Source organism: Narcine bancroftii, chromosome 3 (genome assembly GCF_036971445.1).
Source record: "Narcine bancroftii isolate sNarBan1 chromosome 3, sNarBan1.hap1, whole genome shotgun sequence".
Taxonomy (NCBI): domain Eukaryota; kingdom Metazoa; phylum Chordata; class Chondrichthyes; order Torpediniformes; family Narcinidae; genus Narcine; species Narcine bancroftii.
Genome location: NC_091471.1, coordinates 126,189,548 through 126,204,548, shown reverse-complemented (window position 1 = coordinate 126,204,548; position 15,001 = coordinate 126,189,548). Strand labels below are relative to the sequence as shown.

Sequence of the window (15,001 nt, the reverse complement as noted above, 5' to 3'; positions counted from 1 at the left end):
GAGTTGACACCCCACTGTATAATTGGATCATGAATTCCCTCATCTCCATCCAGAATCATTGAAGATTAGTAAGAACTTTTCCTCCACAATCTCTATCAGTACCAGAGCACCACAGAGCTGCGTTCTTAGTCCCCTGCTCTACTCACTTTACATCGACAACTGTGTGGCTTGGTACAGCAATAGCACCATCTACAAGGGGATGAGCCAGCATACAGGATAGAGATTGAAAACTTGGCTGAATGGTGCACCAACATCAACCTTGCACTCAATGTCATCAAAACTAAGGAGTTCATAAATGACTTCAAGAAAGGAAAGTCAGAGGTATACAATGCAACAATCATTAAGGGATCAGAGGTGGGGAGGGTGAACAAATTTAAGTTCTTAGGAATCACTATCTCGGAGGATCTTTCCTAGACACAACACACCAATGGCATCATGAAGAAAGCACATGAGTGCCTCTACTTCCTCTGGAGTTTGCAGAGGTTTGTTATAACATCAGAAGCCATGGCAAATTTCTATAGGGATGGTGGAAAGTGTGCTGACCAGCTGCATCACGATCTGGTATGGGATCACCAATATTGCTGAGCATAAAGCCCTCCAAAAGGTAGTGGACACAGCCCAGGACATCACATGCAAAACACTCCCCACTATTGAGTACATCTACAGAGAAAGCTGCCATCAGAGAGCAGAAGCAATCATCAAAGACCCTCACCACCCAAATACAGAGGCTGTGAGAAAAAATAGTCTCTGCATTTATTTCTGCAGTCTACTTAAAAAGTAACTTATTAGTTATTAAATATTTCAAAATAAACCAATAACATAATGAGTTGCTTATCTTGACTCAATTACTCCTTCACTTCCTTATTTTCTTTGGTCATTTACTTTCTTTTCGTGACCAACATATGTACAAGTGGTTATGCAACCCCGCAGCTTGGTAGGGATAATTATATACAGTATATGCCGTCTGGAATTCCTTCCTCAATTATAGATAGCCATAGCTGACAGTTGTCATTGCAGACAGTATGCACAGAGTTTATGGTGGAATGAGCACAAGCAGTTTTACAAGTTGTAGAACATTGATCTACAATTTTATTTTAATAAGTCCATATTTTTTCACTTTAATGATATTTCATGGCATAAAGTCTTCAGATGTATAAGGTCCAGAATAGCACTTACTGATCATGTCATAAGAATCAATCTTCAGGGTGGCACAGTTGGCATCACAATGCCTTTACAGTGCCAGCGATCAGGACCAGACTTAAGTTTGAATCCCTCACTGTCTGTAAGGAGTTTGCGTGTTCTCCCCATGACTGCGTAGGTTTTCTCCAGGGACTCAAGTTTCCTCCTACCCTTTTTAAGCATACCGGGGTGTATGTTAATGGGGTGTAAAATAGGTGGCACAGACTCATAGGGCCGAATTGGCCTGTTACTAAGCTGAATGTCTAATGAACAGTGGTAAGGAGCCGGACTCAGTGAGGCAAGGCCTGGCGGGAGCATTGGCTAGGAGCCGGACTCGGTGAGGCGAAGCATGGTGAGAGCAGCAGTGAGGCCTGGTGGGAGCAGCGGTAAGGAGCTGGACTCAGTGAAGCAAGGCCTGGTGGAGCAGTAAGGAGCCCAGACACGGTGAGGTCCTGCAGGAGCAGTGGTGAAGAGCTGGACTCAATGAGGCAAGGCCTGGCAGGAGCAGCAGTGAGGATCCCAGACACGGTGAGGTCTGGCAGGAGCAACGGCGAAGGGAAGTTCAATTTTTGATCTTTTAGCAACTAGAGTAAGAATTAGAATAGAGAAAGGAATGCTCCTCTTGCAGGATTTGGATCATCAGGGAAGCCAGCAGTTTCCCTGACAACTTCATCTATGATAAGTACATCCAGCTGCAGCTCCTGAAAAACCAAGTTAAGGAATTGGAGCTGCCAGTGGATGAACTCCAGATCATTCAGGAGGCAGAAGGTGTGATTGACAAGAGCTACAGGGACACTATCACACCTAGGAGGCAGGAGGAGGGTAGATGGGTGACAGTTAGGAGAGGGAAAGGGAACAGGCAGGCAGTGCCTGTGGGCATTCCTCTGAATAACAAGCAGATCATTTTGGATATTGTTAAGGGGTATGACCTACCAGGCACAAGCCACAACGATCGGGTCTCTGGCATAGACTTTGGTGCTGTGGCTAAGAAGGGAAGGGAGAAGAGACGAGCTGTCGTGATAGGGGATTCCATAGTTAGGGGGACAGATAAGAGGTTCTGTGGAAGAGATCGAGTATCCCGGATGGTATGTTGCCTCCCTGGTGCCAGGGTCCAAGATATCTCAGATCGAGTTCATGGCATTCTAAGGAGGGAAGGTGAGCAGACAGATGTTGTGGTCCATGTGGGTAGAAAGGGTGAGGAGAGTTCAGGGAATTAGGAACTAGGTTGAAAGAAAGAACCACAAGGGTAGTGATCACAGGATTGCTACCCATACCACATGCTGGTGAAATTAGAAATAGGAGGATAATACAGCTTAGCACATGAGTGAAGAAATGGTGAAAGAGTGAGGACTTCAGTTTCTAGATCATTGGACTCTCTTTCAGGGAAGGTGGGACCTATTCTGACGAGATGATTTGCATCTGAACTGGAGGGGGACAAATATACTTGCAGGCAGGTTTGTTAGTTCTGCTCTGATAGATTTAAACTAGATTTGCAGAGGGAGGGGAACTAGAGTGCCAGAAAAGACAGGGAAGTGGAGGGAAAAGATAATGTCAAAATTGCATGCACCATTAGAAGTTAATGGTTTTAAAGTCATGGAAATGTTCTCAGTTGCATCTATTTCAATGCAAAGAGTATTGTAGGAAAGGTGGCAAGCTTAGAGGGTGGATTGGCATGTGGAATTATGACATTGTGGCCATTAGTGAAACTTGGTTGCAGGAGGGGGAGGACTGGCTGCTCAATGTTCCGGGCTTCCATTGCTTTAGACGCCATACAGCAAGGGGAGATGAAAGGTGGAGGAGTGGCATTGCTTATCAGGGAAAATATGAGCTTACTAGTAGGTAAATTATCGGAAGGTGTTCTAAGAGATCAGATACACAATTATTTGGATAGCCAGAAACTGATCAGTGATAGTCAACCTAGCTTTACATGATAGATCATGTTTAACCAATCTTATATAATTTTTCAAGGAGGTTACCAGGAAAGTTGACAGAGGAAAGGCTATGGATATTGTCTACATGGACTTTGGTAAGGCCTTTGACAAGGTCCAACATGGTAGGTTGGTCAGGAAGATTCAAATGCTAGGTATTCATGCTAGGTATTCAATGTCTGCACATGGTAAATGATTTCTTATTAGATTGGACACCTGTTGCTTGAGGTGTTCCTCAGGGATTGGAATTGGGACCACTGGTGTTTGCCATCTATATCAATGTGGAAATGATAGTGTGGAAAATTAGATCAGAAAGTAAGCAGATGAAACTAAGATTGGAGGTGTTGTGGACAGCGAAGAAAATTTTCAAAGCTTGCCGCTAGAAAAATGGGCTGGAGACAATGTGAGGTGTTTCACTTTGGAAGGACAAACAAAGAAAGGACATACATGGTTATTGAAGAGTGCAATAGGACAGAAGATCCTGGGAATACAGATACATAATTTTATGAAAGTGGCATCTTATGTGGATAGGGTTGTAATGAAAGCTTTTTGGCATTTTGGCCTTCATAAATCAAAGTATTGAGTACAGGAGTTGGGATGATATGTAAATATATAAGACATTGGTGAGGTCAATTTTGGAGTATTGTGTGTGGGTTTGGATGCCTTACTACAGGAAGGGTATCAATAAGATAGGGTGCAGAGAAGATTTACCAGGATGTGTCAGGACTTCAGGGACTGAGTAATAGGGAAAGGAAGAATGAGGGATGATTTGAGAGAGGTATTTAAATTTATGAAGAATAGACTGAGTCAATGATGATAGGCTTTTTCCATTGAGGATGAGAGAGATTCAAATAAGTGAATATGGGCTAAGGGTGAAAGGGGAAAAGTTTAGGGGGAAACATGAGGGGGAACTTCTTCACACAGAGACTGATGGGAGTGTGGTACAAGCTTCCAGCTGAAGTGATAGATACGAGCTCAATTTTAACATTTAAAGGAAATTTGGACAGGTACATGAATGGGAGAGGTATGGAGGGCAGGTCAGTGGGATTAGGTAAGAAAAAGTGGTTCGGCACAGACTAGAGGGGCCGAAGTGGCCTGTTTCTGTGCTGTAATTGTTCTATGGTTCTAATAAGGTCCATAGATTATAAGCACAAAAATTTTCAATGCTGGAGACATCGGTGTAGTTATGTCCACAAAATAGCTGTCAGTTTTACACATTCAATCTGAATGTATCACTATTCTATGGATTTGAGCATTTGAGAGGTACAGATAATGATTACCAGTCCTCCAAATTTAACAGGTTTGCATCAAATTGGATTTCTGAACAGAAAAAAAAATCTTAACATATATAGAATAACTTCCATCTAAACCCTCTTCAGCCAATTTGAACAGCTCTGGGGTTCAGCTGAAATTCTACACCCATTTTTGAGATGAAATTTGATTTGATTTTCTGACATAAGAGATGACAGAACTGAGTCACATCAGATTCTGAAAGAACAATATGTTATTTTATTGGTATGAAGTAAGCTAACATTAAAAGTAGAGTACCACAACCAACCATACAGGTAGTGCTGCTGTCTCACAGATCCAGTGATCAGGCTCGATCCCAATCTGCATGATCTGATTGGAGTTTGGACTACCTTACTATGTAGGTTTCCCCAGGTTCTCCCACAACCAAAAACTGTACTGATCAGAAGGTTATTCAGCGATTGTAAATTACACCTTGTGTATGTGAATGGCAGAAGAATTAGTGGGATGTTGATGGAAAATAAATGGGGGAAATAGGATTGAAAGAAATCAAAAAACATTATAGGTAGCAACTGCATTATGCAAAATAGGACATGATAAGAATCGTCTTCTCACTTGCAAATTAATGCTTGGAAATCCTTTGGCAGTTCTCTTGATTGGCTCTTGTAACCTCTGCATGAAGAGTCATTTCAAAAGCATGAACTGTCATTTTTCTGGTGAATCAGCTGATCATCCTGCAAAGTTATGACAATTTGATGAAAAGAAATTTGACCTAATTATCTTTAATAGTTCCTAACTTTTGCTAAATTCAGAGTAAATTTGGAACAGCAGTTACCCACATCTTGATTAATATTGCATGGAATTGCCCTGTAATCTTTTTTAGGGGTGCTTGGTAGCATAGTGGTTAGTGTAACACTGCTTCAGCTTCAAGGTCCTTCAAGGTTCCTTTTATTGTCATGTAATAATGCAAAAAATGTAATATACATGATAAACATCAATCTTTTACTGCCATAAAGGAACAAAGAGTCACCATTGGCATTGGCCAGAACCCTGCTCTAATAATAAAAGAGAAGCAAAAGAAAGTCCCTTCAAAGAAACTAAGAGTCCGTGCATTTGCCTCCAGTGCTCCTGCAGCCTCAGTCTCCTGATCAATCCATTGGCAATCCGAACTCCAGATCCAAACCTCTGAATCGATCAGGAAGCTTTCAGCATCCGGGGCCCTTTCGGAGCCCTTCATGCCCTCAGCACCCTCTCAAATCCTGGTTCTGATACCTTTCTCATGAATCAGTCTACAGCACCCTGCAGCTTTAGTATGAGTCCTTCAACTACAAGTCCCCAAAAGCCCACAGCCTGTGTGGGTCCTTCAGCCACTGAGTCCTTCGATGGTCTGCTGTTATGGTCACCTTCCCTGTAAGGTCATCTCCCAGGCTTCTCCTATTCAAGGGGGTAGGGGGAGGGGGAATGGTGTTGGGGGCGAGGTGATCCATTGTTTCTGGTCTGCTGCTCACCCACAGTCTGCAACCTCTTGTCATATCTGCCTAGCACTTGGGTTCACCCAGTTAATCTTGGTCTTCATAATTTTGCATTATTTCCAGATTATAAGAAATATTTTTACCATTTAAATATAGAGATGCAGTGTGGTAACAGGCCCCATGGGCCAGAAGGGCCTGTTACCATGCTGCATCTCTATATTAACTGGGTGCATTGAGCTCTGATGTGGGTGTGATGCACTGCAGAGTGAACAAACAAGTTCAAACTACAAAGGCTGTACTACAGATTTTAATTAGCTTAAAAACTGCACACAAGGTTCAGATTCCCTCCTGTCTCCATGTGCTCCACTCCTACCCAAGGGCCAGCGTGAGACTTTATATGGGGCCGGTGATTGGCAGGGAGTAAGTGGAGCTAGCCTCCCAGATTACCTCCCTGTAAGTATAGTGGGATCCCCCCTGCAGTAGGTAGGTAGGAATACAGACAAGCGCAGGCAGTCGCAGACAATTGAGTGGTTGTATCACTATAGTGGGTATCACCTCTCCATCCTCAAAATATTCATTACTGCGACTAACAATTGAAGCAAGCAAGTTTAAATCATAGTGGAGTCAGTTGCTCACCTCCCATTCTATCTTTGGTTTTGCCACTGGCCAGGGGAAGTTCTGAATCATACTGTGTTGAATGCATCAAGATAGCCTTTTAGCCACTCTTCAATAAAATAGTATGTTTAGGTGAAGTATTTTTCCCTATAATTAACTTTACGTTTATAATATCAAAGTTCAAATATATTGTCAGAGTACATAAATGACATCAAATACAACCCTGAGATTCCTTATCCTGAAGGCGAGGCACAGTTTCTACTCTTTGGTAATGTAAATTGTACTCAAGGAAAAGATACTCATACAAAAGAGAGAAGAGAGAAATGTAAACAAAGAAAGAAATGAAAATAAACTGACTGCAAATACAGAAAAACAAATCTTAATTAATAAATCATGTACCAAATAAGAGTCTCTGAATGAGTTTGTTGTTGAGGTGTCTGATAGTGGAGAGGAGGCAATTGTTCCTGAACCTGGTGGTGTGAGTCTTGTGGCACCTAGACCTCTTTCCTGATAGCAGCAGCAAGAGCAAAGAATGACCTAACTGATGTGGATTCTTGATGTTTGCTGCTGAGCTCCGACGGCAGTGTTCCATGTAGATTTACCAGGTGTGATGCAGCCAGTCAGCGCACTTTCCACTTCACATCTGTAGAAATTTGCCAAGGTTCTGATGTCAAACCAAATCTCCCCAAATGGCTGAGGAAGTAGAGGGGCTAATGTGCTTTCTTCATAATGACATTTGTATTTTGGGTCCTGGTAAGGTCCTCCAGATAGTGACTCCTAGAATTTAAATGTGCTCACCCTCTCCACTCTGATCTCCCAATAATCAATGACTTGTACACCTCTGGGTTTTCCTTCCTTAAGTCTACAATCAGCTCTTTGGATTTGGTGCATTCCCACTTTTTACAGCCTTCTAACATGCCATCATCAGCAAGTTTGTAGATGTTTTTGTTGTCATTCTGAGCCACACAGTCAGAGATGAAAAGTGACTAAAACAGAGGGCTAAGTATCCAGCTCTGTGGTGCTCCGGTACTGATGAAGATTGTGGAGGAGATGTTCTTGCCAATCCTCACTGGGTCTGGAGGTGAGGAAATCCAGATCCATTTACATAGTGAGATATTTGAGGCTCAAGTCTTGGAGTTTGCTGATCAATTTTCAGGGATGACAGTGTTTAATGCTGAACTGTAGTTGATAAAGAGTATCCTGAGACAAATTGGAATGGATCCATGTCGCTGCTGAGGCCCCAGCCTCTCAAAACCCTTCATGATGTGAGTGCCACTGGTCAGTAGTCATTTAGGCAGGTTCTTGGGCACAGGGGCATTTGAAGATTGTTTGAAACAGACAGTACCACATCCAGTTGGAGTGAGATGTTGAAGATATTCCTGAAAACATTGCCCAGTTGGTCAGCACAGGTTTTCCGTACTTGTCCAGGTGCTCTATCCGGAATGAATGCTTTTCTTGGATTCGTTCTCTTAGTACAAAAAGTTTTTAACCAAATAATTATTAACTTTTTTGTACATTAATTATTTAAATCCACTTAAAGGTCTCTGAACATGAGGAGTTCTAAAATAGCAAAAATCCCTTTGATGGGAACAAACTATCAAAGGTCATCAAAGTAGGGCTGGGAGCTGAGGGCTGGGACAGGGTTCAGGTTCCACAGGTTCACTCATGAGCAATTCCACCTCGATGAAAAGTCATAGAATGGAGACCTCCAATGCATAGGATTCAGTGAGTATCACAGAATGTAAATGTCATTACGAGAAAAGAGTGGGAGATTGGAGCAAATGCCCACTTTTCTCGACATCATTGAATTCATGTTTCTCATAGGTGAGGGCTTGTGGTCCGTGAAAAATATTGAACCAGTCCTAGTTAGGTCCTGCTCACTGGATGCATGTATTACTCACATTCAAGGGTTCCTTATCTCCTTCAGTAATTTATCAAGTGAATTAAGAAAAAAATTGCATTTATAATAGCTTGGATGCCCTTAAGATGTTTCAAAATACTTTATATACAGTTAACAGCTTTTCGCAATTGCTCATGATCACATCATAAATGCTGCATCTGCGTTATTGTATCTGGATTTTCCAGATAAAAATAATCAATCCTTTAATCTGTTCCTTTATGTTGTCCAGATGAATATCAAGCAATCTTACATCAATGAAATAGGGATTGGGGTTCAATTTGTTGTTCCTTTTAAAGAGGTCACTTTCAAGAATGTAATGAGTTTAGCACTTCTATTTTGAAGCAATCCAATCCCTTCAGTAGATAAAATGAGCATAGGAACATAATGTCATACACATAATTAATTTGTTCCTCATAGATCATCATGAAGGTAAATGAATTTCTAGCTTTCAAGTTGATCACTAAAGGTGAGATCGAAAGATTAGGTCCATCAACTACTTCAGCACATCTCATCACCAAGACATTAGTTATGAATGTTTACTTCTCAAGCGCGATAATCTAGAAATTGGACTAGGCCAAAACTGGGCACAGTCACAAGTCACCAGGCATAGTAAATTCAAGTTTATTATCATCTGACTGTGCATATATAACTTGATAAAACAACGTTATGCACATATATACACATTTCTTACAAATTTACCACATAATATCATGCAAATACTAATAATATAATATAAAATAAATTTGTACATATAAATTATTAGTTTCATTTATAAGAAACCCAAGGTTACAGGATACCATATATTAATCTCACAGCCTGAGGAAAGAAGCTATTTTCCAATCTGGCAGGCCTAATTATGATGCTCTTGTACCCCCTTCATGATGGAAGTAGGTCAAATACACTGTGATGGATGGTAGGGGTCCTCAATAATTATTTGAGTCCTATTTAAGCAATGCCCCTGCTGAATGTCATCAATAGAGGAAAGGGAGACCCCAGCACACATTCAATGAGACCATAGACAGCTGTTAGCTTTTTAGGCATCTTCAACAGTCAAGAGGTCATTCTGATCAACCAACTCAGTTGCTGCCTTTAAGTCTGAGGAGGTTAAGGAATGCATTTGAGAATCAAAGTGGGTTGGGTTGGGTTGGGCAATTAGGCGGAGGCAGCAATGGCCAGCAGCAACTCCAGTTTGAACATTAATCCAGGAGTGTCCCTATTTTCCCACAATAAGGGGTGATACTGTTGGTGTAGCGGTTAGTGCAACGCCTTTACAGTGCCAGCGATCGGACCTAGGATTCGAATCCCAAGCTGTGAGGAGTTTATGTTCTCCCTGTGTCTGTGTGGATTTTCCCCAGGACTCGGGTTTCCTCCCACTGTCTGAAACATACCGGGGGTTGTAGGCTAATTGGGTGTAAATTGGGCGGCATGGACTTGTAGACCTGTTAGCATGCTATATGTCTAAATTTTTTTTTTAAGTTAAAAGCATCATAGATAGGATGTAACATTTCATGTATTCACCTTGATTAAAAATAATTTGGCTATGAAGTAACTGATGGCTATAACCCAAAAGGTGCATACTCTGGAGATTCCCATGAAGATCCAAAACAGGCATCACAAACAGAATTGCTGAGGTAAAAGTCCAAACACAAATGTGAAGTGCAAATTCTAAACCAGGTTCCCAAAGTTGGCTCTCTAAAGTTGCAGGGAGTTTTGTGAGACATCAATAATGTTGAAGTAGTTCACAAAGACATAAAAAGAACAAAAAATCTACTCAGCAAATTATCCATAAAATTTAGATCTGCTAACAGTCCACAAACATTGCAGTACAGGCCAAACTTCTTGAAAGGAGAGGTCCAAGGTATAATCTGGCTTTTATCAGGTGAGAAAGGGAGAGGAGAATTTGTGTGTTTTGATGTGTATGAATAAATAAAGGCTTTCATTTAAAAGACTGGGTCCCACTGGGTTGAATGTTTAATTATCAGGTCATTATATAGGTATCTAGACAGAGAATGAGCATATCCTGGCAACCCACCAAATTCACATGTGTGCGTCATACCTTTAAAATGGGAGCAGGTGGACAGAAGGTTGACAAAACAGTGGAAGAGATAAACCAAATTAAAGTAGTTGGATCTTGTGTGATGGAGTTTCAGACAAAATTCAGAATCTATAACAAAAGATTCTTAGCTAGATTTACTGAAAATCCATGAAGGTACCTTCTTGATAAGATGGTAATTATGCACCATCTATATCCATCAGGTTCCATTTTCAATAGCCTGCTGCATTAATGGCCAGCCTGATGCAGCCTAAGTTTTTTGCTAATATGTACAAATTGACAGCATAAAAAATGTTAATTTACCTCTGGTCTGGAAAATATTTTTATCTCTTTGCTCCACAATCATAGAGGGATTCTTTCCAAAATGTTAACACGAGTAATTGGAGCTAACCTGGTTCCTCTGGAGTTTTGCCAAGATTCAGTTTTCACTTGACATTTATCTGGTTGTTAAAGAGACATATTGTTTTGACAGCTGCTGCATAACATTCAGTTAGAACCTATTCTTATGAGTTCTGAAAACGTATCTAAAGTCCAGAGATGGCGAAGAGGCTACTTATATTCTTCAATGATCTGCATTATTTCTACATAGCTTGTATCAGTGTGTTCAATAACTATATAGCAATACATTGTGTTGTAGAGTCTACTGGCATTTGACTAATTATGTTTGCAGTTTGCTTGGGATTAAAATAATTATTTAAGTCTATTTTAGCCTTCTCAATGCCTGCATGAGTTCTGGTATCATGTTGCATGTTCTACATATTATGCTTTCATCTGAAGGGGAAAATAAAACTCTTTCAACAAACATCAGTGATATCTGAAGTCATCATGGTAACTAATAAACCAAATATCCTATTTCTGTCACCATGAATTGCCAAACGGCTATTATTTTGATCAAATATAACCAAATGACCGTAACAGCAGTATTATTAAATACATGCATTTACAATTATTGACACCATCTTAGGAAATGCAGATGAACTATGATAAGCAGAGTGAGAGGATTCAAGGAAAAAAAAAGGAAAAAAAAAAACTCCATTCATAATATGAAGTGAAACACGAAATTCTGCAGATGCTGTGATTGTAGTAAAAGCACAAACATGTTGAAAGAAATCAGCAGGTCACACAGAGATTCATAGGCATTTTAGATCTTTATACCAGGTTATATATCTTTACCTCTTATGGATGTTCCTCCAGCATTTTTGAGTTTTTATTCCATTTACAGTGTCCTCCATAATGTTTGGAACAAAGACACCTTTTGCTCCTGTGCTCTACACCTTTAAATATGCAATCAAACAATTCACTTTCCAAATTTTATTCAAGATTATTTGTATACATTTTGGTTTGACCATGTTGCAATTAAGGCACATTTCATACACAGTCCCCTCATTTCAGGGCATATTTGGGACATAGTAATAATATGGCAGCCATACATGCACCCAGGCCTGAACACCCCCATCACCATGTTTCACAGATGAAGTCGTATACAGTTCCTTTATGCCTCCATACTTTGCTCTTGCCTTCATTCTAACACAGGTTAATCTTGGTTTCATCTGTCCACAAGACCTTTTCCAGAATTCTGCAGGCTCTTTTCAGTACTTCTTGGTGAACTGTAATCTGGCCATCCGGTTTCTGTGACTAACAAATGGTTTGCCACTTGCAGTGTAGTTTCTGTATTTTTGTTCATGAAGTCTCTGCAGACAGTACTCATTGACACGTTCACACCTGCCTCCTGAAGAGTGTTTCTGAACTTTGAACAGATGTTTGGGGAATTTTCTTCAATATGAGGAGAATTTTTCTGTCATCAGCAGTGGATATTTTCCTTGGCCTACCAGTCTGTTTGCAATTACTGAGCTCACTAGTACACTCTTTCTTCTTAATGATGTTCCAAACAGTTGATTTTGGGAATTCTAAGGTTTTGGTGATGTCTTTTACTGTTTTATTCTTGTATTTCTGCCTCATAATGGTTTCTTTGACTTTCATTGGCACAGCTCTGGTCCTCGTGTTGAAAAATGTCAACTACAGACACCAAAGGTGATCAAAAGCTTAAAAGCAAGCCTAGCTCTCTTATACCTGCACCAATGAAGTAATTAAACATAACTGTGTAATTACAAACAGCTGTGAAGCCAAATGTCCCAAACATTACGGTGTCCTAAAATGGGGGAACTTTGTACAAAATGTTATATATTTTCTACATGGTCAAACCAAAATGTATATCAATAACCTTGAATAAAATCTGGAAAATGCTCTTTAATCACTTGAATTGTTTTATTACAAATTTAAAACTGTGGAGAACAGGGGCAAATAGAGGAAAAAAAATGTCTTTGTCCCAAACATTATGGAGGGCACAATCTTAACAATAATAATTCTGAGAAGTATGGAGCTAGTGAGCTGCAGGGAGCAGAGGTAAATTCACAATGGTAGAAAAATACAGCAACCTCTTCAGGTATAATATATTCTGACAAATAGCAATGAGATAATAGCCAAGCTATTTTTTTAATAGATTGTATAGCAATATGGCCAGGCCTGGAGAAAGTCTGCATTGTTGGTTTGTAACTGATATTCACTTTATAAATATTGTATTCTATATAGCTGTGAGCAAGGCAATAAAATTGAGGCCTGGTGGTCTCCAATCTCTGCAGCACTTACATGCATCAAGATGTGTGGTAAAACATCACTTCTTCTTTTCTTTCTTTGGCTTGGCTTCGCGGACGAAGATTTATGGAGGGGTAATGTCCACGTCAGCTGCAGGCTCGTTTGTGGCTGACAAGTCCGATGCGGGACAGGCAGACATGGTTGCAGCGGTTGAGGGGAAAATTGGTTGGTTGGGCTTGGGTGTTGGGTTTTTCCTCCTTTGTCTTTTGTCAGTGAGGAGGGCTCTGCGGTCTTCTTCAAAGGAGGTTGCTGCCTGCCGAACTGTGAGGCGCCAAGATGCATGGCTAATTCAAAGGTAAACTGTTGATATTCACAGGATCCTGTTCTTAGCTTTTAGTAGTGTCAGAAAATTGGTTATATCTATATGGAAAGGTAACCAAGATCTCAATTTAATGCTTTATTTAAAAGATGACACTATCAATAGTGCAACATGCTCTCAACTTTGTATTTTATTCTAATTCAAGGACACATCCTCTGAGCATCTTGTACTTACTTATTGCTTTTTTCCTAAATTCATCCAAGTTTCTGGTGAGATTATTCATTAATTGCATTAATATTCAGAACCTATCACATTTTTTAAATGTTAAGATTCCCATATGACCTTGATTAAAGCAACTGAACAACAAAATCTCACAGCTTCTTTGCTGAACATTTTTTTGGAATAAAAAAAATTGCATAAAAAATTCTATAGATTTGCTTTTGCTTTCCCCACCATTGGAAATATTGGCAGAAAATTGTCAGATAAGGGTTGCAAAATTTTCCAGTATGTCTCCTGAGATCTTCTAGAATGCCTACAATGGAAATTCTTAACTGCTGTATCCAGATTGCTTCAACAATTACCACCTGCACCTGCATACAAGAAGCCAAGCATGTAAATCGAAACAGAAATAGGCCATCTGGACTCTCATTCCAGCCCTGCTATTCAATATAATTATCAAGGCCTCAAGTCGTCTTCTGTGCCAGTTATGCCTACGTCAAGTCAAGTTTATTGTCATCTAATGGCACAAGTACAACCAAAAGAAATAGCATTCTCTGGACCTCAGTGCAAAACACACAGACACACAACCAGACATAACACACATACAGGCAAACAATACATATGCAGGACAAGTATTGATATATACAAATGGAGGGAAACCCCATATTATGCTACATCAATCAATGTGAAATTCAGTTACCATGATTTGAAAATTGTGACCATTTCCTGCTGCACATGTAATTATTTAGTTTCTGGAAATTTCTGGAAATATTGAGTTACAAATAGATCATGTGAACGGTCCTAAATAAAACCTACGCAAATGACAGTCAGATTCAGTGTGTGCCCTGATTAAACATGGATAAAAGAAAATATGGAAATGAATCTGACAGTGATATTAAAAGGAAAAGCAATTACTTTAGAAGAAAAAGTTGAAGTTATTGAATGACATGAAGACTACGTGACATGATATGGGCTACAATAAGTCAACGGTACACGCAACTTTAGGTAAGAAGCATGAATATAAAGAACAAAGTTAAATTCCATCAGTTTCTCTAAGCGTGTAAATTACTCAAAACAGAAGTCCATTAATGAGTGAACTGCAAAGGCTACTTCATCTTTCCATTGAAGATTGTAACCAAAAGCAAATATCACTTTGTACAAAAAACATTCAAATCCAAGCTTTAAACATCTTTTTGATGTTTAAAGAAAATAAATTTCAAGGGGATACAAAACTTTTGCTTCAAGTTTAGGTTGGTTTGACCACTTTAAACATCGAACAGGATTATACAACGTATGAATTACTGGGGAAGCTGCTTGCTGCTTGCTGCAAAATTTCCAGAAAATTTTCAAAAAGGATTTGAACTTGTTGAAGCCGCCAAGGATTTTAAAAATCTAACTATCAATCCTAACTTGGAAAGAAGCTTGGAAGTTCACAGCAATTTAGCAAAAGTGATCTCTAGCTTAAGGAAATTGTAC

The 15,001-nt window shown here is 39.9% G+C and overlaps 1 protein-coding gene across 14 annotated transcripts in view; it reads right to left on the bottom strand.

Annotated features, from left to right (window-relative positions):
* The window catches only part of ppargc1a (peroxisome proliferator-activated receptor gamma, coactivator 1 alpha), a 446,776-nt gene that overhangs the window by 185,959 nt on the left and 245,816 nt on the right, over nt 1-15,001 (bottom strand). The window contains exon 2 of one of the 14 annotated variants that reach the window (XM_069925055.1): nt 4,971-5,089. The exons of the other annotated variants lie outside the window; for them this stretch is intronic. Within the exon in view, the coding sequence (XP_069781156.1) occupies nt 4,971-5,033 (63 nt within the window). The 5' untranslated portion in view covers nt 5,034-5,089. The remainder of the gene's footprint in view (nt 1-4,970; nt 5,090-15,001) is intronic. 14 annotated transcript variants of the gene reach the window in all.